At 53.1% G+C, this 25,902-nt stretch overlaps 1 protein-coding gene and 2 long non-coding RNA genes across 4 annotated transcripts in view; 1 reads left to right on the forward strand and 2 right to left on the reverse strand.

Moving 5' to 3' along the window:
• Positions 1–5,484, reverse strand: part of KIAA0930 — a 46,279-nt gene extending 40,795 nt beyond the window's left edge. The window contains exon 1 of one of the 2 annotated variants that reach the window (XM_082350845.1): positions 5,066–5,484. In XM_082350845.1, coding sequence (XP_082206971.1) covers positions 5,066–5,285 — 220 coding nt within the window. In that variant the 5' untranslated portion in view covers positions 5,286–5,484. The remainder of the gene's footprint in view (positions 1–5,065) is intronic. The other variant, XM_082350846.1, reaches the window with a different exon arrangement.
• Positions 1–25,902, reverse strand: part of LOC309608668 — a 314,353-nt gene that overhangs the window by 55,850 nt on the left and 232,601 nt on the right. The window lies entirely within an intron of this gene.
• On the forward strand, positions 14,772–24,233 carry LOC309609404. The gene is made up of 2 exons (XR_014233415.1): positions 14,772–21,193; positions 22,392–24,233. It is a non-coding gene; the product is annotated as an uncharacterized lncRNA (long non-coding RNA).

The raw sequence follows: 25,902 nt of genomic DNA on the forward strand, positions 1-25,902 counted from the left end.
GGGTGGTGTCAGGTGCCTCGCACGTGTAGGTGTTCAGCACAGAGGCGAGGCTCACAGGAAGGCAGTCTCCCCCGTACTCCTCTGGCTCATTCCAGAACTCTCTGCAGGACGGCTACTGGCACCTGACATGCCTCGGCTGGAACCCCAGGAACCCCAGTTCTGCTACCTCCCAGCTACGTGACCTTGGGTGAGTCACTTTCCCCTCTGAAGCTTGGTTTCCTCATCTGCAAAATGGGCTGATAATGGAACCTGCCTCCATAGGAGGTGCTGCTGCAGGTCCAGCGGGGCTGGCACACGGCACGTGAGCAGCATGGCTTGTGCTAACGGCCTCTCCAGTGCCGGCCGGTCCACGAGTCAAACACCCGCCAAGCTGCCGAAGGCCAGGCCAAGTGAACACCAAAGTCCCAGCCGGGCACTTGGAGCCCCAAACACCGCTCCAGCCTCAACTCCCACAGCCAGGCTTCAAGCCTCCCCGCTCCTCCAGGCAAGTCCTGCCCACCCTAGCCCCCTCTCAAAGGCCATGCCTGCACGAACCCCCCCTGGTCGGCCGAGGTGGCCCCCTTCTCTGTGTCCCTCACAACCTCTCACACCTTGACCTGGGCCCTTCCTCAGCCCACCTTGTGCCAGGCAGCTGAGCACACCTATGGTGGCCAGGCCACACGCACCCGAGGACGGGTGTGAGGGCTTCACCCCTGCTAAGAGCTCAAACAGATTCTGCCACTTACTGCCCATGGGACTGGGGGCATGTTACTTCACCTCTAAACCTGTGCTTCTTCACCAGGACAAAGAGAACAGTTTAATGATACCTACCTTAGAGGATTATTCTGACGATAAAAGGAAATGGTGAATGTGAAACACTCCTTTTGTCCCACAGCACTCCAAAGAGAGAGAAAATTCCCTAGGCCACCTAAAAGGGGGCGAGAGCCCAAGAATAAACAGCTCTAAAATGCTCAGCCTTGGGGACTTCCCTGGCAGGTCAGTGGCTAGGACTTTGCGCTTTCACTGCCAAGGGCACGGGTTCAACCCCTGGTCGGGGAACTAAGATCCCGCAAGCCAGCCGCGGCCAGTGGAAAAAACAATAAAGTAAAATAAATTGAAAAAATAAAATAAAATAAAACGCTCAGCCTAGGCAGGGCCCAATACAAGCAGCAGGGGGAAGGCCCCTCCACTCACAGCGCCCCTCCGCCGCTCAGACCCGGGTCGTGTCCACGTGACCTGACCAAACGCCAGGGGCGTGCTGCCCGTTGAAGGGAGCCTGCCCACACAGCACGCGTGCGCTGACATCCAGGGCCCGTTAGAAGGCCCGAGCCCCAGGAGGAAGTGTCAGGCTATCTCCACCTTTGGTCCAGACGTCTGCATCACACAACAACTGGGCATTGGACCACCTGATTCTTCCCAACTCAGAGATTCTGGAGCCCCGCACAGGCCGCCTCAGCCATCAGCCTGGCTCACCTGTTACCTGGAATCACAGGCAGTTTCCTGTGGATAAAACACCAAAATCCTGCTCAGAGTGGCCACAGCCCTGGCTGCTTCCAGCAGGATTTTTACTTCAGCCAAGTCACCTGTTTATCTGGCTCTCTCTCCCCACTCAACTGCACCCACACCCCAGGCAGCACGGATCAAGGCTGATCCCCCCACCTGGCACGGAGCAAGTCCTCAAAAAAATGCTTCTACTGCAGAGGCCACAGTAGACAAGATTCAAAAATCAGGTCTGGATCTCCAAGGTACTTTTCATCATGCAACCAAGAGACAATGCGGGCAGGGAGAGGGGGGTAGTCGCTTTCTCCCATCTCATAGACAAGACACTGTGACTCAAATGATAACAGCAGGACTTCCCTGGTGGCACAGTGGTTAAGAATCCGCCTGCCAATGCAGGGGACACAGGCTCGAGCCCTGGTCCGGGAAGATCCCACATGCCACAGAGCAACTAAGCCCATGCGCTACAACTACTGAGCCTGCGCTCTAGAGCCCGTGAGCCACAACTACTGAAGCCCACGTGCCTAGAGCCCATGCTCCACAACAAGAGAAGCCACCGCAGTGAGAAGCCCGCGCACCGCAACGAAGAGTAGCCCCTGCTCGCCGCAACTAGAGAAAGCCCGCGCACAGCAACGAAGACCCAACGCAGCCAAAAATAAATACATAAGTAAATAAATTTATTTTTTAAATAAAGAGGGACTTCCCTGGCGGTTCAGTGGCTAAGACTCTGTGCTCCCAATGCAGAGGGCCCGGGTTCAATTCCTGGTCAGGGAACTAGATCCCACATGCTGCAACTAAGACCCGGTGCAGCCAAATAAATAAATAAATAAAAGAAATGACAACAGATTGTCCAGGGTCAAGCGTCTCCCCCAGAGGCTCCCTTATACCTTCAAAACAACCTGAGGTTAGTTCTGAACAACCTAAGCTTTAATTAAACAACAACAACAAAAATCTGGGAGGTTTAAGTTAATTCATAAATGTAACAGGTTGTCCCAGCTGCAAAGTGGAGATGAGCGGGTGACATGGTACAAGTGCTTTGGGGAGGGCGTTCTGGGTTCACGCCTGGGCGCTCGGGCCAGTCATTCTGTCCTAACTCTACTTTGGGCATGAAGTCACTGTTTAGCTTGCCCCTCTCTGAACACATTTCTCATCTGAAAAATGAGAGAGACGGGCAACGTGAGCCCTTCTAAGACTTTAGGTTTCCAACTTCCTTGCCCATCCACACCCTTCATTCCCCAGTCCAGAAAGTAATCCTCTCATTCATTAGCTGAGTGTGCCCTGGGGCTCTGCTCTGCATGGGCCCTGTGCTGCGCAGAGGAGACTCAGACTTGGGCAATGCCCTGGGGGGGGGGGGTCACCTGTTAACTGGGGAGACAGCCACACAGACCATCAGTGCCACAGTCGTCCATTCGTCCACCGGACGCGAACCCGGTACAAAGAGAGCACAGGCAGCAGGGCAGGGTGTGGAGGAAGGGTCCCCGGGGGGGGGAGCATGAGCTTTGAGGCCTGAAGGGAGATCTGCACGTGTTTGCAGGGCAGGTTAAGTAGGAGGTAGCTTTCCAGGCGCAGAAAAGAGCAGAAACAAAAGTGCAGCGCATCAGAGCACTACAGGGACTGAGTCCTGAGGGGCTGGGGGTGGTAAGATGGGAAGAGCTCGTGTGTGAGGGGGAACTAGAGGCAGGAGGGGAGACACAGCAATAGTGCAACCACCAGGCTGTGCCCTTGGCCTACTATGGGCAGGTCCCCTCCCCAGATGCAGCGTAGTAGGTGCAGCAAGGCCTGGTTGGGACATCCGGGGGGACAGGCACTGGGGTCACACTGACCAGGGGTCAATCCCAGCTATACAGCTTCCTCGCAGACTGCCCCTGGGCTAGTCTCTTGCCTCTCTGACTTCAGGCTCCTCATGGGTGAAGTGGACATAATGTTCCTGTATCTGGCAAGGTCAGTATCAAATTGACAGAGCCTGCATAAGCACCTGGCACATACTGAGTGCTCAGGAAATGCCAGGTGCTACAGCAAATTATTGTTCTTAGGGGGTGGCACTGCAGACTCCTGGGGGCAGGGACTGTCTAACAGGGCACAGAGATGCTCAGAGGACAGTAGGACCGTGTTGACAGGGGAGTGAGGAGGGGTGCCCGGAGCTGCTGAGCCAACAGGGCTGAGGGGCCTGAGCAATGGTCCCTCCGACCCCTCCCCTCTCAGACACTCTGTGCCAAGTGACAGGCGGCCTGCCAGGCGGGCATGAACATGTGCTGAATGAACGAATGAGGACCCTTCCATTTCTGCTCGAAACTAATTAGTGACACCTTTTCAGAAGAGGCCAGAGAACCTCTGTCCTCGTCCATCCCGGCCTGTAGATGCCCCCACCCCCATGCTTGAAGAAAGCTTCGTTCCAGGGCAGGCTGGGCTGAGACCTGCTGCGGGGAAGTGTCTTGTACCAAGTCTGCCTCCTGCAAAAAGGAGGACGCAAATTTATTTCCTCTCGTCTTCCAGCCTCCAGGGTGTGGCCTGCTGAGGGGCCTGGAATGCCTTGTGACCTTAGGTGGGGATGCGCTGGCTCTTTGGGACTCAGTTTCCCCAGTGGTGAATGAAGGGGAGTGGGTCTGGCAGAATCTCCAACGTTGACATTCCCTTCTCCACAAAATGCTGTCGCCCCCTCAGACAGCCCCAGCCCAGACTGGGGATGAGGGTGGGGATGGGGGGTGGCTGAGAACGTGGTATGAAGTCATTCCCGCAGGAAGAAGGGAGGGGTCTTTTCAGAGAGAAAACGGCCTCCTCAGGCTTTAGTCTGAACACGATCCGTCAGTAGCCATCACTTCACGCCCAGCCACGCCGGGAGACCCCACCTACACCTGGAGCCCCAGGCTCTCGCAGACCACACGGGGCACCTCCACCCCACGTCACCGGCCCATCTAGGACTTAGGGCCTCCGTAGACCAGCGTCACACCCAGAGAGGCGGCCGGCCCCGCTCCCGCTGCCAAGCGGGTGGGTTCAGGGGGCGACGGTCCAACAGGTCCCCAGTTAGAGCCAATGTGCAAAGAGAACGGTGCGGGAAGACAAAGGCTTTGGGACGCCGGAGACCTGCCCTCCCGGCGAGCTGGGACGGTGGCCGGGGCAGCTGGCAGGGAGGTCTGCCCGGAGCCCACGGGGCCCCGGCCCTGCCATGTCGGGCTCCGGGTCTCCCCAGAGCCAGCGCCCGCACTCCCTGCAGCGGCACTGAGGCCCCGGGGAGGGCTTCCTGGAGAAGGAAGAGGCCTGGCGGAGCCACGGAGGGGAAGGAGGGAGACGGGCAGACGCCCGGATGGACAGACAGAGGGAGACGCCGAGTGACCCGGGAGACAGACAAACAGGGACGCGAGCGTGCCGGACCGCTCTTGGGACCAAAATCAGAGACGGAGACGCGGAGGCACAGGAAACAGCCGGCCGCGGGGAGCCGGGGGCGTGAGGGGGATGCGACACGCAGGGAGCCCCAGAGACACACGCAGAGACAGAGACACACGCAAAGACAGAGACGCGCAGAGACACCCAGAGGCGCGCACACCCCGACGACGCGGCGGCCCCGGCCTCGACCCCGGCCGACCCCACTCACCGAGGCCGCAGACCTCGCGGCGCAGGCTGAGGCGGCCGCGCTCCTCGGCTATGGCGCGCAGCATGTGCTGCAGCGAGCGCTCCTCGGCCTCCGCGCCGCCCGCAGGCTCCGGGGAGGCGGCGGCGGCGGCGGCGGAGGGGAGGGCGGGCGGCCCGGCCCGGAGCCCCGCAGGCGCGGGCGCCGAGGCGCAGGCCCGGCCCGGCGGCCGCGCGGAGGCCATGCCGGGCCCCGGCTCATCGCCCGCGCCGCGCCCGCGGGGGCCCCTGGCGCGCCCCGCCGCCCCCGCCCCGGCGCCGCCCGCCGCGAGCACCAGTGAAGCCACAATCCGCCTTTGTGCGCGTCGCCGCCGCCGCCTCCTGCCGAGTCCAGTGAGGCGAGCGCACCTCCGCGTCGCCGACACCGCCCGCCCGCCTCCAGGCCGCCGCCTGCCCCGCCCGGCCTCGCCCGGCCCCGCCCCCAGGCCATCCGGACCCCGCCCCCGGTAGCTGCCCACCCCGCCCCTGCCCGCCCTCAAGCCACACCCCAGCCATCCAGGTCCCGCCACCGGCTCCAGGCCCCGCCCCCGATCAGCTAGACCCCGCCCCTGGCACGCCAGGCCTCACCCCATACCCGCCCCAGGCCACGCCCCGGGCCGCCCTCCTCTGACCTCCGGCCCCGGACCTACCGGGCTGCTTCCCTTCCCCACCCTCCAACGCCCGGTCCGGTCCGGCCCCGCCCACCCCAAGCGTCTAGCCTCCGGTGACCTCCGACTCAGGCCAAGCTCTTCCTCAAACGGCTCTCGGGATTCCGCCTCGACCTTCGCCGGCCCCTCCACCCCTGCGCCCACTTACTCCAGACCCTACCCCCAAGGCCCACCCCAAGACCGACCTCGGCCCCTGCACCCCCTCGGGCAGTTTGGCGTCTCTGAGCCCCTCCCATCGCCCCTTCCGGGCCGTACCCCCCCTCCCCCCTGCCCCGCCTCGCCCCGCGAGAGACTGACTTTGTCTCCTGCCCTCCCCATTGCCACCCTCGTTTTCTCCTCAGTCAAGTTGTCAGGACCGGTTTCCCCTGGGAACTTCCTCTTCGGAACCCAGAAAGAGGTCACCCTCCCCCACAAAGAGGTCTCATGGGGGGACGGTGGCAGAGCCCTTCCTGCCCCCAGACTCCTCCACCTGGCGCAGTGCAGGGCGTTGAGAAAGGCTCTGAGCCTGTTTCCTCAGCTGTACGATGGGGTCTCGCTCTGAGTGTTAACTAGGTATGAGGGTGTTGAGGGGTGGAGAGCTATGAGGGCAGCTGGGCACATGCTCCTGATGAAGGCCAAGGTCCAGTGGGCATCCGTCCGCGTGCTGGCCTCCACTGAGAGAGGAAGATCTAGGTGAGAGGCAGCTAGAGGCCCTTCCCAGACCTCAGCCCCCGTGGCCCATCTCTAAGGACCTGGAGATGCAGATGGAGGGAGAGTGCTGAGATTTCCCAACTTGCTAAACGGCCAAGGACATCCCCCTGCAGTCACGCTAGCCTCCGTCCACAGACCCATCAAGGAGGGGCCTGCCTCCAGGCCCCACCCCCTTCCCTCCTCCCCCATCCTTGTAACACATGCTTCCTCATTTCCTTTGGGTCCCAGAGTCACCTCCTCTAAGAGCCTGCCCTGACCACCTCTAGCCCTTTACCGTGCTTTCTTTTTCTTCACAGCACGGCACTTACCTCCGCTGACATCCCATTATATAGCTATGTGTTCTGTCCATTGTCTGACTTCCCCACTGAGGAAGGGGTCTGTCTTCTGCACAGCTGTAGTCCCGGTGCCTGGAACATTGCCCAGCACGAAGTAGATGCCCAATAAATACATGTGGGATGTGCAAATGAAGAATGAATGAGAGGCCTGATAGGGAAGCAGGGAAGTGGAATAGGCAGTAAGGGACCGTGGGGTATGGCAACCGCCCTGGAGGAAGAAATGGGTGGTCTGGATCGTGCTTCAGGCCTCATGGTTTGTTTTGTGCCACCAGGCCTTGCGTGCCTCAGGGCAGGGTCGGAGCCTGACACCTCTGTGTCCCCAGCACCAGGCACAGGGGAGGGGAGGGGTTGGGAGGCTCTGTAGAGAAGTGTGGAGTGAGAGAAGTAATGAAGCCAATGACCAGCCGTGCGTGTATGTTCTCCTCTGGGCCTGCTTCTGCATCTGTGAAATGAAGACACTGGCCTGAGGGCTATGGCCTCTGGTTCTGAGTCTGGACCGCTGGGATTTGGGCTGGTAAAATGGGAAATGGGAATGACTGAGCAAGGGCCCAGAGGCTGGCAAGTCCAGGGGTCATCTCTCTCTTTGTTTCCCCAAACTCCACCATGACCCTGCCTGCCCCACTGCCACCCCTTTGCTTGTGCTCTCCCTCTTGCTGGAAATCCTTTCTTCTCCTCGGCTGTGTTCATCTTCGGGACCCACTTTCCCTGGGAAGCCTTCTGGTTAGGGCTGGTCAATGCATTTGTATTCTTATGTCTTTCACAAACTCCCTCCCCACACCCCCCAACACACACACACACACACACACACACACACACGCGCACACACACACACACACACACAGTTACCTCCATAGATTCTGTGCCAGAGGACCCTCATCGAATCAGCGCATCCCATTTTCCCTGGCATCCAGCCCAGGACAGGTGCCAGAAAATATTCGTTGAATGAATAAATGAACAGCACTTGGGCTCTTTCCTTTTTATTCAATCATACTCCAAGTATTGCCCACATCGGAAATTTTTTTTAATATTTATTTATTTATTTGTTTATTTAGTTGGCTGCGTCGGGTCTTAGCTGCAGCACTCGGGATCTTTCGTTGTGGCATGCAGGCTCTCCAGTTATGGTGCGAGGGCTCCAGAGCGTGTGGGCTCAGTAGTTGCGGCTCACAGGCTTAGTCGCCCTGCGGCATTTGGGATCTTAGTTCCCCGACCAGGGATCGAACCCGCGTCCCCTGCATTGGAAGGCGGATTTTTAAACACTGGACCACCAGGGAAGTCCCAGGAAATTTTTTAATGTCAACAAATGTTGAATAATATTTTGGACTTGAAGTGGGCATGAGCAGGGCTTCTGGGGTCCCAGGGCATGTTCTGTTTCTTGATCTGAGTGCTGATTTACATTGGTGTGGTCAGTTTCTAAAAATCAGACTGTAACTTTTTGAGTTATGCATTTTTCTGTATATATGCAGAATGTAAAATAGAATTAAAAATAAAAAGATTTAAAATCCTTGAAAAAAAATCTGGTTTAACCATATTCCCCATGACAGTGAAAATGTTCTTTTCTGCAAAGAAGTGAAATGTATTTTTTTAGAGAGACCACTGAGGGGAAGAAAAGAATACGTAGGCAGAACAATGGCCCCCAAAGATGTCCAACCCCAATCCCTGGGATCTGTGAATATATATTACCTTACATGGTAAAAGAGCCTTCGCAGATGTGATTAGATTAAAGATATTGAGATGGAGACAGTATCCTGAATTATCCATGTTTGCCCAGTGTAATCACATACATTCTTAAAATTGGAGATTTCCTGGCCGTAGTCAAAGAGACGTGACAGCAGGAGAATGATCAGATAAATGCAACGCTGCTGGTCTTAAAGATTAAGGAAGGGGCCACAAGTCAAGGGATGCAGGCAGCTTCTAGAAGCTGGAAAAGGCTAGGAAACGGTTTCCCTCCTATAGCCTCCAGAAAGGAACACAGCCCTGCCTGCGCCTTGATTTTAACCCGGTGAGTGCCACCCACCCCCACCTCCTCCAGTCGTATTTCTAACCCGTAGAACTATAAGATAATAAATTTGTGTTGTTTTAAGGTGCTTACTTTGTTAGTTTGATATTGGCAACAACAGAAAACCAAGACAATGGGCAAACCTGAGATGAAGGGAATCATGTAAGCTCTCCACTCCAGCGATTCTTTCCCCAAGGTTTATTTTGCAAACAGCCCTAGAGCAGCAATAAGGCAAAGTTTAGCGAAAAGAAAAATCAACCACAACCCATCTGCTTGAATAGGTCTGTTGCTTCATTCCCCAACATCCTTGCCCCGTAGACCTGGACACCATGCTTGGGTGTATGAGGGACAACAGCATTGATGGTTCATGTCTTTCTCTCTAAACGTCTGGGGCTGATCTCATTCAAAGAGCCAGTCAGTGTTAGAAACATATGCTGCCAGAGAGCTCTTCTCCCAGGGACTGGTCAGAGAAGCCGCCAGTTCCGATACGAGTGCGTGGCCGCCAACCTCCTCTTCTCTGAGCATTGTTTACTGTCCACAGAATGGCAAGTGGGGCTGGGTGATCTCCGAGAACCCACCTGGCCTTAGAAAAGACAATTTCTGGGAGTAGGTCAGGAGTAAATAGCCTCACCTGGGGTGGATGAGCAGACGGTCCAAGGGGCAGGTTCAAAGGCTTCCTCATCCACCCCGATAATCTGTTGACATTTTTTTGCAGTCACGTGAATGTGTCCTCAGCAGCTTCCCAGCCTGACTTACCCCCTTCTTGTGACTCAGGTTCTTGGAATCCCTCTTCCTCAGCCTTCGTTTTCATCTGGAAAATTAAATCCAACCGCCCCAAGCTCAAGACTGCAACAGCTTCTCCAACACTGGGTGCTTCTCACGTGCTACCAAGGCCGAGGAGCCACCTGGAAAGGTTCAACAGCCTTCATTCTCCCCTCCTCTGACCCTTTCCACTGTCCGCCTGACACACGAAATATCTTCTCATCCTCAGCTGTTGGCAGAAACTCTACCTTTAGCCCTCCACTTTATTTTTTAATAGATCTCTGCTAAAATTTCCCCAGAGGGGATAACCTTAAAATTATTATTAGACACTGACACACTGGGGAGAAGAAAGGATTCAGAGGTTTTGAAAGAGGAAGTGCCTGATGGGGTTGGGGGCTGGGGAGATACATAACTAACGTTTCCTGAGGAACTGCTTTATGCCAGAAGATTCACGAATGTGGACAAGAATAATCCTGAGCCCCAGAAGGCAACTGGTGTCGTCTTCTGTGTTAGGTGAGACAAGCAAAAACCAGAGAGGCTGAGTCACACTCAAAAATCACACAGCAAGTTAAACCTGGAGGCCAGATTCGAACCCCGGAGCCAGGAAGGAAGAGACAGCCACCCACACACCATCTGGCATTAGCTCGTCCTTTTTCTGGTTTCAGGAGGGAAAGCCCATTGGAGAACAGACGTGGGATGACAAGTTTTGAAAGGAGAAGCCCTTCTTCATGGAGCTGCAGGGCAGCAGGCTGTTCCTGGGAAGAACAGCTGTACCCCGGGATAAGGAGGAGGGGGTGCTGTGCTAAACGTGGGAGGGGTTGAAATAGGGAAAGAAATTTGATCATCGGAGGGAGACCTGGGACCATACAGTTTGAACCTGGGCAAGTCCCTTCTGCTCCAGAGCCCCGGGCCTCCCATTTGTCAATGAGGAGGCTGAACTGTATGTCCCCTCGGGCCTGTCCAGCCCAGACATGATGCGAGGACAGGTCGGGTGAGCCCGGCAGAGAGCTGGAGAGCCTGCCCTCCTTTTCCGGGCTCTTCCAGCCTCCTGCTCTCAGAGGTCCTGCTGGAAGTTGTTTTCCTTGCCCATGAACACACAGCCTTTGTCCCCTTGGGGCGATAGAAATTGTATTAGCAACCAACATTGTGTACTACTGCAAAATGCAAAAATAAAATGACAAAATTAAAAAGATGCTTCACTAAATACCTACAGGATGTGACATTATGTCATCATTATTTTCAATGTGGTAATTATGAAAGTTTCACCACAGTGGAGAACTCTCAAGTAGTGAGAATTCTGAGAATTTGGGGTCATTGATAAGAAATCAGAAATGAAGAGTTACTGGCATTTTATCTTATTTAGCAGACGTACCTGCAGGACTTGCTATGTGTCGGGCTCTGTCTTATGACTTTACAAATGTTGACATTGGACCCCGTGACTTAGGAACACATCATTATCGCTCTTGCACAGATGAGCCAGCTAAGGCCCAGAGAGGTTAGGTATCTGCTCTAAGGTCATCAAAGGCAGAGTCAAGGAGCCAAGTCAGTTCAAGAGCAAAATTATAAAAACCCTTTCAGAATCTATTTTGGAAAAAAAATTACATTTTATAAGGGTACATTCATGTTTGGGATGATGTGAGCAGAGCCTCCAAAAGCAAGAGTGACTGAGGCCAACAAATGCCTGAAAATGGTGCTGTCCTCCCATACCCCAGCATGGGTTGTGGTCCACTGGGGGGCGGGAACGGGGGTGGGGGAAGGAGAAGGGAGACAGCTCTTCTTTTTTTTTTTTTTAATAAATTTATTTATTTATTCATTTATTTAATTTTTGGCTGCATTGGGTCTTCGCTGCTGCACGCGGGCTTTCTCTAGTTGGGGCGAGCAGGGGCTACTCTTCGTTGCGGTGCGCGGGCTTCTCATCGTAATGGCTTTCCTGGTTGCGGAGCACAGGCTGTAGCCGCACGGGCTTCAGTAGTTGTGGCACATGGGCTCAGTAGTTGTGGCTCGTGGGCTCTAGAGCGCAGGCTCAGTACTTGTGGCTCACAGGCTTAGTTGCTCCACGGCATGTGGGATCTTCCCGGACCAGGGCTCGAACCCATGTCCCCTGCATTGGCAGGCAGATTCTTAACCACTACACCACCAGGGAAGTCCTGACAGCTCTTCTTAAACACCCAGCAATGGGCCGAGTTCATTGTATCCAGCTCATTTAACCCCCACTCTAACTGCAGGATTGCAATTTCTTTCTTTTTTAAAAAAATGTATTTAATTAATTAATTTATTTTTATTTTTTGCTGTGTTGGGGCTTCTCTGTGGCATGCGGGATCTTTTTGTTGCAGCGCGTGGGCCCTTTGTTGCAGTGTGTGGGCTTCTCTCTAGTTGTGGCGTGCGGGTTTTCTCTCTCTAGTTGTGGCGAGCAGGCTTCAGGGTGCATGGGCTCTGTAGTTGTGGCGCGGGGGCTTAGTTGCCCCGCAGCACTGGAGGATCTTAGTTCCCCGACTAGGGATCGAACACGCGTCCCCTGCATTGGAAGGCAGATTATTTACCACTGGACCACCAGGGAAGTCCCAGGACTGCAATTTCATCATCCCCATTTTGCAGGTGAGAAAACTGAGGCTCAGAGATGCCAAGTGGCTTATTCACAAGGCCAGGGTGCAGCACAGCTGGGATTTGTGCCCCTGAGCCTTGAGGAGAAGGCAGTGATTGTATTTGTATACTTAGATCTCACTTCAGTGGGGTTTTTTTGTTTTTTTGTTTTTGGCCACTCCGGGTGGCTTGTGGGGTCTTAGTTCCCCAACCAGGGATCGAACCCCAGCCCTTGGCAGTGAAAGCGCCAAGTCCTAACCACTGGACTGCCAGGGAGTTCCTCACTTCGTCATATTGATATATTTATCTAACACCTACTTTGTGAAGGCTCATTGCAGAATGTTTAGAGCCCAACAGCTGTTCACATCCACTGCTGTCCTTTTCTGATGGGAGTGTTGGGGACAGTGGTACATCCTGAGAGCGACAGGTAAGGGGCTGGATCAGAGAGAAAGTTTGGGCATGTTTGAGGCCCAGCCCCCGTGTAGACTCTCAACCCTTGGGGTTACAAGATGCTTCACGATGAGACTGGGGTGGGTGTGTTAGTTTCCTGTGCCTGCCATCACAAATGACCGCAAACTGGGTGGTTTACAACAGAAATGTATTCCCCCACGGTTCTAGAGGCCAGAAATCAGAAACCAAGCTGTCACCAGGGCCGCGCTGCCTCTGAAGGGAGGAATCCCTCCTGCCTCTTCCAGCTCCTGGTGGCTCCAGGGAGTCCGTGGCTTGGGGCTGTGCCACTCTAGTCTCTGCCTCCGTTGTCACATGGCTTCCACCCCTCTGCGTCTCTGTGGCTCAAATCTCCCTCTACCTCCCTATTATAAGGGCACTTGACATTGGATTCAGGGCCCACCCTAAACCCAGGATGCTCTCATCTCAAGAGCCTTAACTTCATTACATCTGCAAAGACTTTTTCCCATAAAGTCACTCACATTCACAGGTTCTGGATGGACATAACTTGGGGTGGGGGCACTGAGGGGCCACTGTTCAACCCCTTGCAGTGGCTTTTGCTACTTTTGTAGGTGAAGCATCTATCCATTCCATCCTCTTCTTACCATGGTCCTAGAATTTCCTCTGGGGCCCACTCAGCCCCCGTTTCAGTCCATGTGGGGTGAGCACTTGACCTGGCCTGCCTGTCAGAAAACAGCATCTCCCCGGCTGCAGTGATTGGTCCAGGGCTGGTCCAATCGGAGTCGGAGCCAATCCCACGACGTGGGTTGTCTTCGCAGTGGGGCTGCCTGAGGAGAGCTTCTGACAGCCACCCGGGCAGCAGGAGGGGCGGAGAACGGAGCCCATATAGAGGAGAGCAGGGCTGAGGGATGGAAAGGGAAGCCCAGCCTTTCAGGTAGAGGAGCCAATACCCTCCCCTTCCCACCAGAGCCAGTTGAGAGGCATTTCTGTTCTTGCTTATCCGTGGGTCTGAGGGCAGGTTCACGATGAGCCCTTGCTTAACCAAGGGGGGCATTTGGATGGCACGTTGGTTGTGAGGGCCCTCCTTACCAGAGATGAACTGTAGGCCCTGAGAGGCCTGGGGACCAACCTGTTCATCACACAGATGGGGGACGAAGGCCCAGAGAGGTGGGACCTGCCTGGGGTCCCTCATGGGGTGCCCTCTGACCCTCAAACTCAGCCCAGGCCCTCCCACGCTGACTCTTTCTGCAGGCGGGCTGGCTGTCAATGAACTTGTCTTCCTGCTTAAGCCCAATCTGTCCTCCTGCACTCAAAGTGGCCCTGCTGAATCTGCTGCCACTGCTTGCTGACATTGTCTTCCTTCTTGGCGATGCACCAATTCATGCCTCGTTAGGGATGGAGCTCCAACCCTTCATCTTGGGGTTGGTAGTTAGGATTCAGGAGGTCTGTGGACTTGAGTGGGGAAAAAAATCACATCTTCACTCTCACAAACTTCTATCTTAAATTATCTTTCCTTTCAGTATGGTTGCAGGCTGCAGACCACAGAAATATCACAAGCCACAGTAATATCTGCAACTTTGTCACCAGCACCCACATAGGACCCAGTAGCAGGTGAGTCCGACTTGGTTCCTGCCCTCCCAGAGCTGCCCTGGGAGCCCAGGGAGTCCCAAGCAGGGATGTGATCTCAGACATGAGTGTATAAGAAGGACCCTGGAGAATTGGTAGGGACTGGAGTCAGGGAGGCCGGTGAGGGGGATGAGGCTGCTGAAGGAGGTCAGGGGAGGGCCAGGAGTCCTGGGCTGGAGTTGTCCAGTGGTAATGGGGAAGGGGAGAAGACAGAGTGCAAAGGTCATGAAGAGGTCATGATGGCAGGCCTTGGTGGCCCGTGTCACGTGTAGCCTAAGCCCCTGCCCCTCACCCTGAGGCGTTTCCCTTCCCCAGCTTTCGGGACACCACCCATGCCTCCACCATCAGCCCTTCCAGGCACTTTCAGAGTCAAATCCCCAAGGCTCCATCCTGGGCCCATCTCCTCATTCCCCTGGCGCTAGCCTCTGTCGCACACCAGCGACTGCCCACGTTGCCTCACCTCCAGCCCTCACCTTCCCCGGGCCCAGCAGCCTGCTCGGCAAGCTCTCTTAGATGCCTGAAGGGACACCTAGGCTGTCCCTCTGGTCTCGTCCTCCTGCAGGCCCGCCTCTCAATTGCTCAAGCCAGAAACCTAGGAGTCTTTCCAGACGTCCCACTGCCTCGCTCTCATATCTAATCCATCTGGCGATTTGAACCTCTAAACACTCTCAAGCCCACCCTTTTCACACCATCCCCACTGTCACTACCCTAATCCAAGCCTCTGATTCTTTCACCTAAACTCTTTAACAGTGTATTTGTTGCCTGTTGCTGCGTCACGAACCATCACTAATTGAGTGGCTTGTTGTCTCACAATTGTTGTGTGTCGGAAGTTCAGGCCCAGCACAACTGGGCTCTCTGCTCAGTCTCACAGGCTGAAATCCTGGTGTCAGCCCGGGCTGTCGTCTCATCTGAGGCTCCAGGTCCTTTCCCAAGTTCATGTTGTTGTCAGCAGAATGCGTTTCCTTGCAGCTGTAGAACTCATGGAAGCTGTGCCTTCAAGGCTACAGGAGCTCATCCTCCTGACTTCCTTGTCTTTAAAACTCCTGCTTTGAAGAGCCATCTGATTAGGTCTGGCCCACCTCGGAAAATCTCCCTTTTGATTAACTCAACTGATTAGGGACCTTAATTACACCTGCAAAGTTCCTTTTTGCCATCTAACATAACATAATTATGGGAGCGATCTCCCGTCATATCTATAAGTCTCACTCACACTCACAGGGAGAAGATTACACAAGGCTACTGGTGGTCATTTTAGAATTTACCTGCAATGGACAGCGTCCTCATGGGCTTGCCCAGCCTGGGAGGCCTGGCCCCTCCAACCCAGCCTGGACAACCAGGGTTATCTTTTCTATCTGTCTGTCTGTCTGCCCGTCTATCTATCTATCATTGATCTATCTATTTGACTTTCCTTCTTCTTTCTTTGCTATTCTTTTTTTTTCTGTTTAATATGAAATATTTCAAATAAACCCAAAAGTAGAGTGACTAGTATAATGGACACTCCTTGTACCTATCACCTAGATTTAAATAATTGTTAATTATCTTGCCATTTTTCTTCATTTGTCTTTTTCCTTAATATTTTAAAGTCAGTTTCAGACATGGTGATTGTTCAATCCTAAATGCTTCAATATGTGCCTTGATTTTTTAAAATGGATATTTTTCTCCATAACCACAATACCATCATCATCACCCCTAATGAAATTAATATTAATCCTCTAATCCTTTCTAAACCTCAGTCACATTTATATTTCTCTTAGAAGAATGTTCCTTACCAGCTGGGTGTTGAGAATCAGGATCAGGGTGATCTTTCCAACATCCAAATGTGAATATGTCAGTTCCCTGCTTAGCACTGTGTGCTCTCCCTGGCCCTGGGATACGGGCCAAGTCCTGACCTGAAGGCGGCAGGACCCATCAGGCCCCTGGGTCCCTCTCCTCACCCCTGCCCTCCTGCTCACTGGCTTTCTTTCTGTTTCTCAGTGAGCCATCGTCCTTCCAGCTGCGGGACTTACACGTTTGCCTTTTCCTCCACCTGGAACTTCTTTGCACCTTCCCATCCTTCCCATCCAGTTCAGCCATCATTTCCCCAGGGGAGCCCCCGGGAAGCCCCCAGGAATCCCTGAACCAGGTCCAATTCCTGTCTCATCTGATCTCTTGGAACCCTGTTTCTGCCCTGACCCAGTCCTGTGCTTCGGAGCACCCATCTCAATTCACAACGACCCACTCAGGGTGTGATTTCTTGATTACTCTCTCACTCCCCCACCAGCCTGGGGCCCTGAGAGCAAGGACACGTCTGCTTACTGTCAGGTGGTGGTATAGCTCCACCACCTGGCCCAGAGCCGGCATATAGTAGGTGCTCAATAAACACATTCTGAGGGAATTCCCTAGTGGTCCAGTGGTTAAGAATCTGTGCTTCCACTGCAGGGGACATGGATTCGATCCCTGGTCGGGGAACCAAGATCCCACAAGCCCTGTGCTGTGGCAAAAAAACAAAAAACAAAAACAAAAAAACAAACACACACACGCACTGAGTCTGTGGATGCGTGAGTGGACCAGGGTGAGGGTGAGGACTGTGCCATCATCAGAGGAGTTTGCAAGCCCCGCTGGCCAGAGGGGAGTTGATGACAGAAGGGCGTGACCCCGAGGGACAGGGCGAGCCATAGGAGTGCTGCTACTCCGGCTGGCAGCAGGGGACACTAGCGGCCCACCGCACCAGCCCCTGCTTCTCCTGATTCCCACCACCTGAGACCCCAGAGCGAGGCCAACCAGAGCTACTTTCATTCTCGCGGGCGCTGCTCTCAAAAGGAGGGATGGCTCTGATGACGAGATTGCAGGCAGCATGAGTGGCCAGCGGGGTCCGTGTGCCGGCCGGGGTCTCCACACTGTTCTCTCCAGTCCACCTCCGTGTGACAGCCAGAGCGACATCCCCAGACCTGAAGTCTGATCCTGTCACTCCTGCTTCCTTCTCACATAGAATAAGACCCCAATTCTCCACCTCTGTCTACACGGCCCTGTGCGTGATCTGGTGCCTGCAGACCTCGCCGAGCTCTCCTAGAACCAAACCAACAGAGTGATGCCACGGAGAGGGGCCAGAGGGGCCTCCCTCTCGGAGGAGGAGACACTGACCAGGAGATCATCTCGGGGCAGAGGGTTCTGGGCCAGGACGGAGGTGCAGCTGCAGGCCTGAGGCAGGAAGTGCCTGGCTAAGGCAGGCCAGGAGGTCTGCACGGGAGACAGAGGACAGGCAGGGCCCATAGCAGTTGGATCAAAGACGGACTTCTCTTTGGTCTGCACCATATACTAAAAATATTTGAGTTAGTTGGAACAGAATTGAGAGTCCAGAAATAGACCCACACATATACAGTCAATTTATTTCATTTATTTATTTATTTATTTTTGGCTGCGTTGGGTCTTTGTTGCTGTGCACAGGCTTTCTCTAGTTGTGTCGAGCGGGGACTGCTCTTCGTCGCGGTGCACAGGCTTCTCATTGTGGTTTCTTGTCTTGTTGCAGAGCACAGGCTCTAGGCGCACGGGCTTCAGGGGTTGTGTTTCGCGGGCTCAGTAGTTGTAGCGCACGGGCTTAGTTGCTCCGCGGCGTGTGGGATCTTCCCGGACCAGGGCTTGAACCTGTGTCCCCCGCATTGGCAGGCAGATTCTTAACCACTGCACTACCAGGGAAGCCCTGGTCAATTGATTTTTGACAGAGGTCAAAAAGCAAAGCAATTCAGTGGGGAAAGAAAAGTGTTTCAACAAATAGTATTGGATCAATTTGGACCTTGAAAGGAATAGTTGATAAATTGGACTTTACCCAAATTTAAAATTTTTGCTCTCTGCAAAACAAATATCCAACAGAGGACTTGTATCTACAACGACGTTTCTCAGTCTTTTTTCACCCCTCCCTCCCTCACGGACCCTTTTTAGGCATTTTTTTTTTTCCCTAATTACCCCCATGAAATTTTAATAGCACAGATACTGCTTCTGTACTGTATGTATATTCATACTTTCTTCATAAAAAGGACATGATTTTTTTCACTCCCTCCCTCAGAACCAATTTTCACCCCCTTGGGGGCAATACTGCCCCCGTTGAAACTGTACGATCTAGAATATAAAAAGAACTCTATGACTAGACAGTAAGAAGGCAGACAAACCAATTTTCATTCAACAGGCAAAAGATCTGAATAAACCTTTCACCAGAGAAGATACAGGGATGACAAATGAGCACAAGAAGAGAAGTACAACAGCATTAGTCATTAGGGAATGAGCTCTCATAACGAGGTAGCACTGCACACACACCAGGATGGCCAAAATTAAAGACTGACCGTTCCAGGTGTCCGTGGGGATGTGAGGAACCAGAGCCCTCATATGTGGCTGGTGAGACTGGAAACGTACGTCCACTTTGGGAAACAATTTGGCAGTTCCTTAAGAAGTTAAACACATGCCTTCCACGTGACCCAGCCATTCCAATTCTAGGATTTACCCAAGAGAAATGAAAGCACATGGTCATACAAGAGGTGCACATGAGTGTTCACGGGAGCTTTATGTGTAACAGCTAAAAGAACAAAAGGGAAAACAACCCATTGTCCACCACAGGTGAATAGATCAACAAATTGTCCATCCTTACAATGGAATACTGTTCAGCAGTAAAAAGGAACGAACTCGATACGTGTAACCACATGGCTGAAGCTCAAAATAATTATACTCAGTGAAAGAAGCCAGGCACAAAAAGAGAACAATCCATATGACTCCATTCACATGAAATCTAAAAAATGCAATTGCATCCATAGTGACAGAAGCAGACCTGTGGTTGGCTGGGGGTGGGGTAGAAGGGACGGGAGGACGAAGAGGATAGATTACAAAGGGGCATGAGGGAACTTTGGGGGGTGATGGAAATGGTCATCGTCTTGATTGTAGTGGTAGCTTCACAAATATATATATATATATATATATACACACATATACATAGATAGAGAGATAGATATGTCAAACTTGATATATATGTCAAAACTCATCAGATCATACATTTTAAACATGTGAGCTTTATTATATGTCAGTTATACCTCAAAAACCTGTAGATTAAAAATAGGGTGATTCCAATTTTTAAAAAATCCGTATTTCTGATTTTACTTGAAAAACGTGACTGCGTGTGCCTTGCCCATCGGCCAGAGCAGAGGACCCAGGGCCCCTCTGGACCCGGCACGGGCTCCCCAGCTGGCCTTGGTCCCCACCTGCCAGTTTTCTCTCCACTTCTCGGCTCCCCGGCCACTGAGTCTGTGGCCTGGGCAGAGCTGGGAGTGGGGGGAGTCGCCAGGGAGCTGGGGATGGATTTTGAGCAGGGGACAGATTTGTTCCTCCAGGCCCTTGTCAGGTGGCCCAGCAAGGCCCCTCTCAGTCTGGCTGCAGCTGAGGGTTGCCAGGGGGGGTTAAGGAGAGCCTTAAATGCCAGGCTTTGGACTTCACCCTAGAACAGTGAGAGCTCCCTTCATTCATGACAGACATCACACCCCAGAATGCAGTATCATCACCCTGTTTCACAGAAGATCCTAGGAGGGGGACCGTCTGATGGGGTGAGGCGCGGAGGGTGGCAGGGATTGTGTGGGAACCCCTTTGGTCATTATTTCTGGGTCTGTGATGCAAAGCCCGCAGCCAGGCTGGCCTGGAGTCGCTGTGAGACAAGCTCTGCCCGCATGCCTTCTCCCCTCTTCCTGAGGGATGCAGGGGACTGGCCTTACACAGGCCTGCCACTCAGTGCTTCAATTGGTCCAGTTGTCGGTAAATATTTGCAGAATTGGCCTGCATGGCTTCAGCCACATCCCTTCCCCTCTTCCCTGCCTCGGTTGCCCCACCTCCAAGGGGGAGGAAGCCTTGATGCTTTCCAGGGGCCATGATATTCCAGGATTCCTTGAGGATGCACCTCCTCTTCACCGCTTCCTCCTCGGAACTGCTAATTACCGAGATCAGAAACATGACTCCTTGAGGGTCCATCCTGTGACCCAGAATTTGCCCGAAGCTCTGTGCTCTTGTGGTTCAATCAAATCCACTCTGGGGGAACTTTGGGACCCCAGGAATCTTGGGGAGTCAGAGGAATCTTTCACCTTTGACTCCTCACTATTCCTGAGCACTGAACCCATAAGAGAAACGGACCCTATTTCCCTCTGCGCTTTGGTCTCCGGGAAGCTCAAGGCACTTCTCCTTGACTTTAGGAACGATGGAGGGTCTCTCGTATCTACTCCTGGGTCTGCTTCTTTTTGAGCCCTAAGGAATGAGGTGGGATGTCTAGACTCACATGTCCACGTTGGGTCCTTCCTGCTGCCACACGGAGGAAGCAGCAGAAGCAGGAGGGCCTGGAAGGAGTTGATCCGGTTATCCCAGGAGAGACGGAGAGAGCCAAGGCAGCATGAATTTCAAGTTAAGCCTTGTATATGCCAGAATGACTTCCCCAAACCTCAGTATGTAAACATTTCTTCATCATTAATTAAAACTATTTTACGACTGCGTTAGTATAGACACAAATATATCAAAGATATACGCTAAAATATTTTCCTCCTCCAAAAGCTCGTTCTCTTCCTTCTGATTCGAATAGAACCGGGGTAAGTCAGCCTGGGGGGTCTGGCCCATTCCCAGCACCGCCACCACCCCGCCCGGTCCCTGTCCGAACCGCGCGCGGGGCGCCGCCAGGAGGCGCCCGACACCAGCGCGCGGCCCCGCTGACAGCGGGAAGGAGACAAGGGAGGGGCCAGCGCTCCGCAGGCAGGGCGGTACTCTGGGGGCTCCGGTCCATTCCCTATAGTCCCCGCTGCACCAAAAACCCACTCCATGCACCTCATGGCCCCTCTTCGCCCTATAAGACCCAGTTGAGGTACCACCGCCTCCAGGAAGTCCTCTGGGCCTCTGGCTGGGCCAGGAACCTCCCTTGAGTTCCCAAAGCGCCCTGGGGCCCTGTCCACACTGTCAGTCACTGTTTCCTTCTCCCAAGACAGTGGATGGTGAGTCCTCAGGCAGGGATGCGCCTGGGTCACGCATGACCCCAGTATGGCCACTTGGGAAATCGTTTTCAGGTGAGTAAATCTGGGAGCTCGGAGGCCCATGCAGCTTTCCTGGGTGGTCGGTGGTGGAGGTCCTGGCCCCCCACCCCACGCATGCTTAGGTGGGCACAGATGCTCAGTAACTGGGCTCCTTGCCTCCAGCCCCGACCCATCACCTCTGTCTGTAACTTCTGAGGACTGATTATTCCTCTTCCAGATCGGGGTTGTGGAGGGGGGGACTCGCCTTCCTAGCCTGCAGGCTGCCCTGAGCCGTCCCGCTGGGCGAGCTCTCGAATCCGACGCTCATCGCCCCGCCCCCTCCACGGCCCCACAGCAGACCCTGAGACCCCGAGACCCCAGCGCCAGGGTCTCCCCTGGACGCGGCCCCCTGTGGGCTCCTCCCTGCACGACAGCTTCCCCCTCCCTGTTTCTCACGCTTTTCCGGCCACACTTCTTGAAAGCTCTCCCCGTGTTTCACCGCCTCCTCCCTCTTCCGCTGCCTCCTGCATCCTGGCTAGCAGCCCCTGATCCTCTGAGCTGGCTGGCATAAGGCCCCCGGGCGCTCCCACGTCACCAAGTCTAATGTGCGCTCATCAGCCCCGAGCTATGTGGCCTCTGGCAGCACCTGGCACAGCTGGTCATTCTCATCCCTTGGTGGCCAGCACTCTGCACGCTCAGGATTCCGCTGCATCACCCCGAAGCGGACCGCTAGAGCAGACGCCCCTCTCCTCCAGGTGCTGTATTTTGCCCAAAGCTGAAGGCAACCCAGAACTGAACTACCATTATATTACCCACCCGAATGGGAAGCAAAAGGGAACGTGGCAGTCGCTGTCTGTTAAGTGACTGCTTACAGGCTACACAGAGTGTGGATGACATATGCCTTAGAGCAGAGTTTCTCCAACTCAGCACAGCGGACCTTTGGGGCGGGATCATTCTTTGCTGTGTGGGGCTGCCCTGTGCATTGTAGGATGTATATTGGCATTTCTGGACTCTACCCAGTGGATGCCAGCAGCACCCCTCCCCATCTCCCTGGTTGTGACAGCCAACAATGTCTCCAGACCGTGAGAGGGGTTGATTTATTTATTTTTTGTTTTGTTTTGTTTTTTAATGAAGTATAGTTGAACTACAATGTTGTGTTAATTACTGTGGAAGCTAAGCAGGGTGGGGCCTGGTTAGTACTTGGATGGGAGGTTGATTTATTTTTAATAAATTTGTTCATGTGATCCTGGAGGCTTGGTAAGTCCAAACTCTACAGGGCAGCTGGCAGACTGGAGACTGCAGAAGAGCAACAGGGAAGAGCTGCAGTTCAAGTCCAAGGCCATCTGGAGGCAGAATTCCTTCTTGCTCGGCAGAGAGAGGTCAGTCTTTTGTTCTGTTCAGGCCTTCGACTGATTGGACGAGGCCCACCCACTTTATGGAAGGTAATCTGCTTTACTCAAAGTCCATTCAATTTAAACGTTAATCTCATCCAAAAAACACTTTCACAGAAACATCTAGAATAATGTTTGACTAAATATCTGGCCACCATGGTCCAGCCAACTTGACACATATAATTAACCATCACAAAGGGATGCGTAAAAAGGAACTTCTTATAAAATCCTGAACTTGATTCAGTAGTTTTCTTTTCTTTTCTCCTGTATGAATCTGGCAGAGTTATTTTGGAACTATTTTATTGTATCATAAGCAAAAACAACTAAGTATATATGTTCATATGTTAGGAGTCAAGATTTTCAGATAAGAACATAAGTAACAATTATAGAATCAAATACTGTAAGTGGGAGTACTCTAATGTTGGAACTATATTGGAAATATTGACACAAACTCATGATTTGAAATAACTACATTAGCAATTATTAATGATGATATATAAATATCTTCCTTATCCCCACGTATGGGCCAGGAGCCTCCTGGTAAACCTGGGCCATCTTGATGAGTCACAGGGCAAGGAAGCTTTAAGGATCACTGGGCGGGCTTCCCTTGGTGGCACAGTGGTTGAGAATCCGCTTGCCAATGCAGGGGACACGGGTTTGAGCCCTGGTCCAGGAAGATCCCATGTGCCGCGGAGCAACGAAGCTCGTGCGCCACAACTACTGAGCCTGCGCTCTAGAGCCCGCAAGCTACAACTACTGAGCCCGCGTGCCACAACTACTGAAGCCCATGCACCTAGAGCCTGTGCTCCGCAACAAGAGAAGCCAACGCAACGAGAAGCCCGCACACGGCAACGAAAAGTAGCCCCTGCTTGCCTCAACTAGAGAAAGCCCGTGCGCAGCAGCGAAGACCCAACACGGCCAAAAATAAATAAATTAATTAAAAAAAAAAAAAGGTTCACTGGGGTCATGTCAAGAGGACACAAGAGCTAAATTAAAGGGCCTCCCATTGGCCAAAGGTCTGGCAGTTTGAGCACTAAAAGAAGTAAATTGACTGTGCTTGATTGAAACACGTTGAATCTATGAAATACCATGACTCCATAGTGACACATAAGATAAAAAGTTACCATAGGACTTCCCTGGTGGCACAGTGGTTAAGAATCTGCCTGCCAATGCAGGGGACACGGGTTCGATCCCTGGTCCGGGAAGATCCCACATGCCGCGGAGCAACTAAGCCTGCACGCCACAACTACTGAGCCTGCGTGCCACAACTACTGAAGCCCATGCGCCCTAGAGGCTGTGCTCCACAAGAGAAGCCACTGCAATGAGAAGCCCTCGCACCGCAACGAAGAGCAGCCCCCACTCGCCGTAACTAGAGAAAGCCTGCGCACAGCAACGAAGACCCAACGCAGCCATAACTAAATAAATAAAATTTTTAAAAAATTAAAAAAAAAAGTTACCATAATATTCCCAGAAGGTGACCCTAATAGAATGTACTTGTGACTCTTATCATTCATTTAATTATTATATTGATAAGGAATACATTTGTTTGAAGACATTTTCCAACTCAAGGCAAAGACTCAATGGAATAATCCAATATTTCGTAATTTCCATTCATTGTAAATTGGGATTTGCTTCCTAATCATCTCTGGGGAGGGGCAAATGGGTGTGAGTATAGACAAAATAAATGATGAAAGAGCTAATAATTGTTGAAGCTGGGGGACTGGTACTGGAGATTCATTGTTCCATTGCTCTACTTTTGTAATAGATTTACAATTTTCCAGGATAAAAAATTATTTTAAGTCAGGAGGATGGATGAAACAAAATTGGCAAAATGCTGATCATTGATGAAACCAAGTGATACGTATATTCTGTTCTTTCTATTTCTATTTGTGTTTTAAATTTCCATAGCAAAAAAACATCTTTTCTGGGAATTCCCTGGCGGTCCAGTGGTTAGGACTCGGCTCTTTCACTCCTGGGGCCCGAGTTTGATCCCTGGTTGGGGAACTAAGATCCCGCAAGCTGTGTGGTGTGGCCGCCCCCTCCCCCCAAAAAAATCTTTTCTCAGTGTTCACATTTGATAGAGTCATACATCATTAGAATCTAAGATTTACAAGCTAAGCTCAAACGCTGGGGAGGACACCCTTAGGTGGTCACTGCTCCAAGGTACCTTCAGCCATTGGGCACGGACCAGGCAAAGACCAGGCTCTCTCCGTGTGTCCCTCCCGACTCCCTTTCCATCTTTCCACCCACATCTTTGCGCCCTCAGACCTCCATGGGCTGCACTGATGGGCTCCTTTCCCTCTGGTGTTCTAAACCCCCCAGTGGGGTTATTTGTCTGCAGTAAGACTCTGCTAAACAAGGAAATGCCCAGGACTCATTTATTTATTTGTCAAGTACTCATGATCTGCACCATCTTATTTAATCCTTGCCATTGAGTCCTTGTTATATACATTAGCTTATTTAGTCCTTAGAGCAGATCGTGAGGGAGAGATTAAGATCATTTGCAAATAAGACACGGCGCAAGGTACAGTCAACGTGCCCAAGACCACAGAGACTGACAGCAAATCTGGGGACTTGACCTGAATGCCTCCCAGCCTCTGTGGGGAACTATCCAGGGACCCTCCCACCCACCCAGAAGTTCACAGAGTCATGTGACCTAGCTTTTCAGGCCTTTTAGAGTGGTGACCATTAGAGGGTTGGGTAGGATGAAAACACGAAATAGAGAATTCATTTGAGAGCTGAGGTTACTGGCAGGGTGTTCACATTCAGGCACTGGTACCCAAAGGGCAGCGTCAGAAAAGACCAGGTTGGAACTGCTCTATATCTGTGCTGGGAGAGGCTGAGAAAGGGCCGGGGCTGCGGCCTGCGTGTTGTTGGAAATGGGAGCAGAGATGGGACAAGGACACAGGCTTCTGAGATGACCCTGCTGGGGCCTGACTGGCTGGCTGCACTCAGCTCTTCCCTCCAGGCCTCCGTGTCCCCACCAGCCCGCCAGGGGGTGGATTTGGATGTACTCGCAGGCCCGTCCCGGTGGGCCGGGCTGTCCTGGGATGGATGGGACTGGGAGGGGGGCTGAGCAGCAGTCGATCAGGCAGAGGCCTGGAGTCCAGGCTCCCAGTGCCCGGCTTGGGGAGGCCCCACCCCATCCCCTCCATCCATAGCTCCCATCCCTCCTGAACCCCTGAAACACAGCCTCTGCGAGGCAGAGCTGGCGGCCTGGGGCGCAGGGTCAGTTCGGGCAGGAGACTTGGGGAAAGGCACTGCAGCTGGTAACCCCTGTTTTCTCCTCTGTAAAGTGGGGGAGATGCCCCCCCAAGCTCCTGCAGGCGTGAAGGAGGCGGGGCAGGAGCCTGGGAGCTGTAAAGTGCCCCC

Source organism: Balaenoptera borealis, assembly GCF_965194805.1.
Source record: "Balaenoptera borealis genome assembly, chromosome: 13".
In the NCBI taxonomy this organism is placed as follows: Eukaryota; Metazoa; Chordata; class Mammalia; order Artiodactyla; family Balaenopteridae; genus Balaenoptera; species Balaenoptera borealis.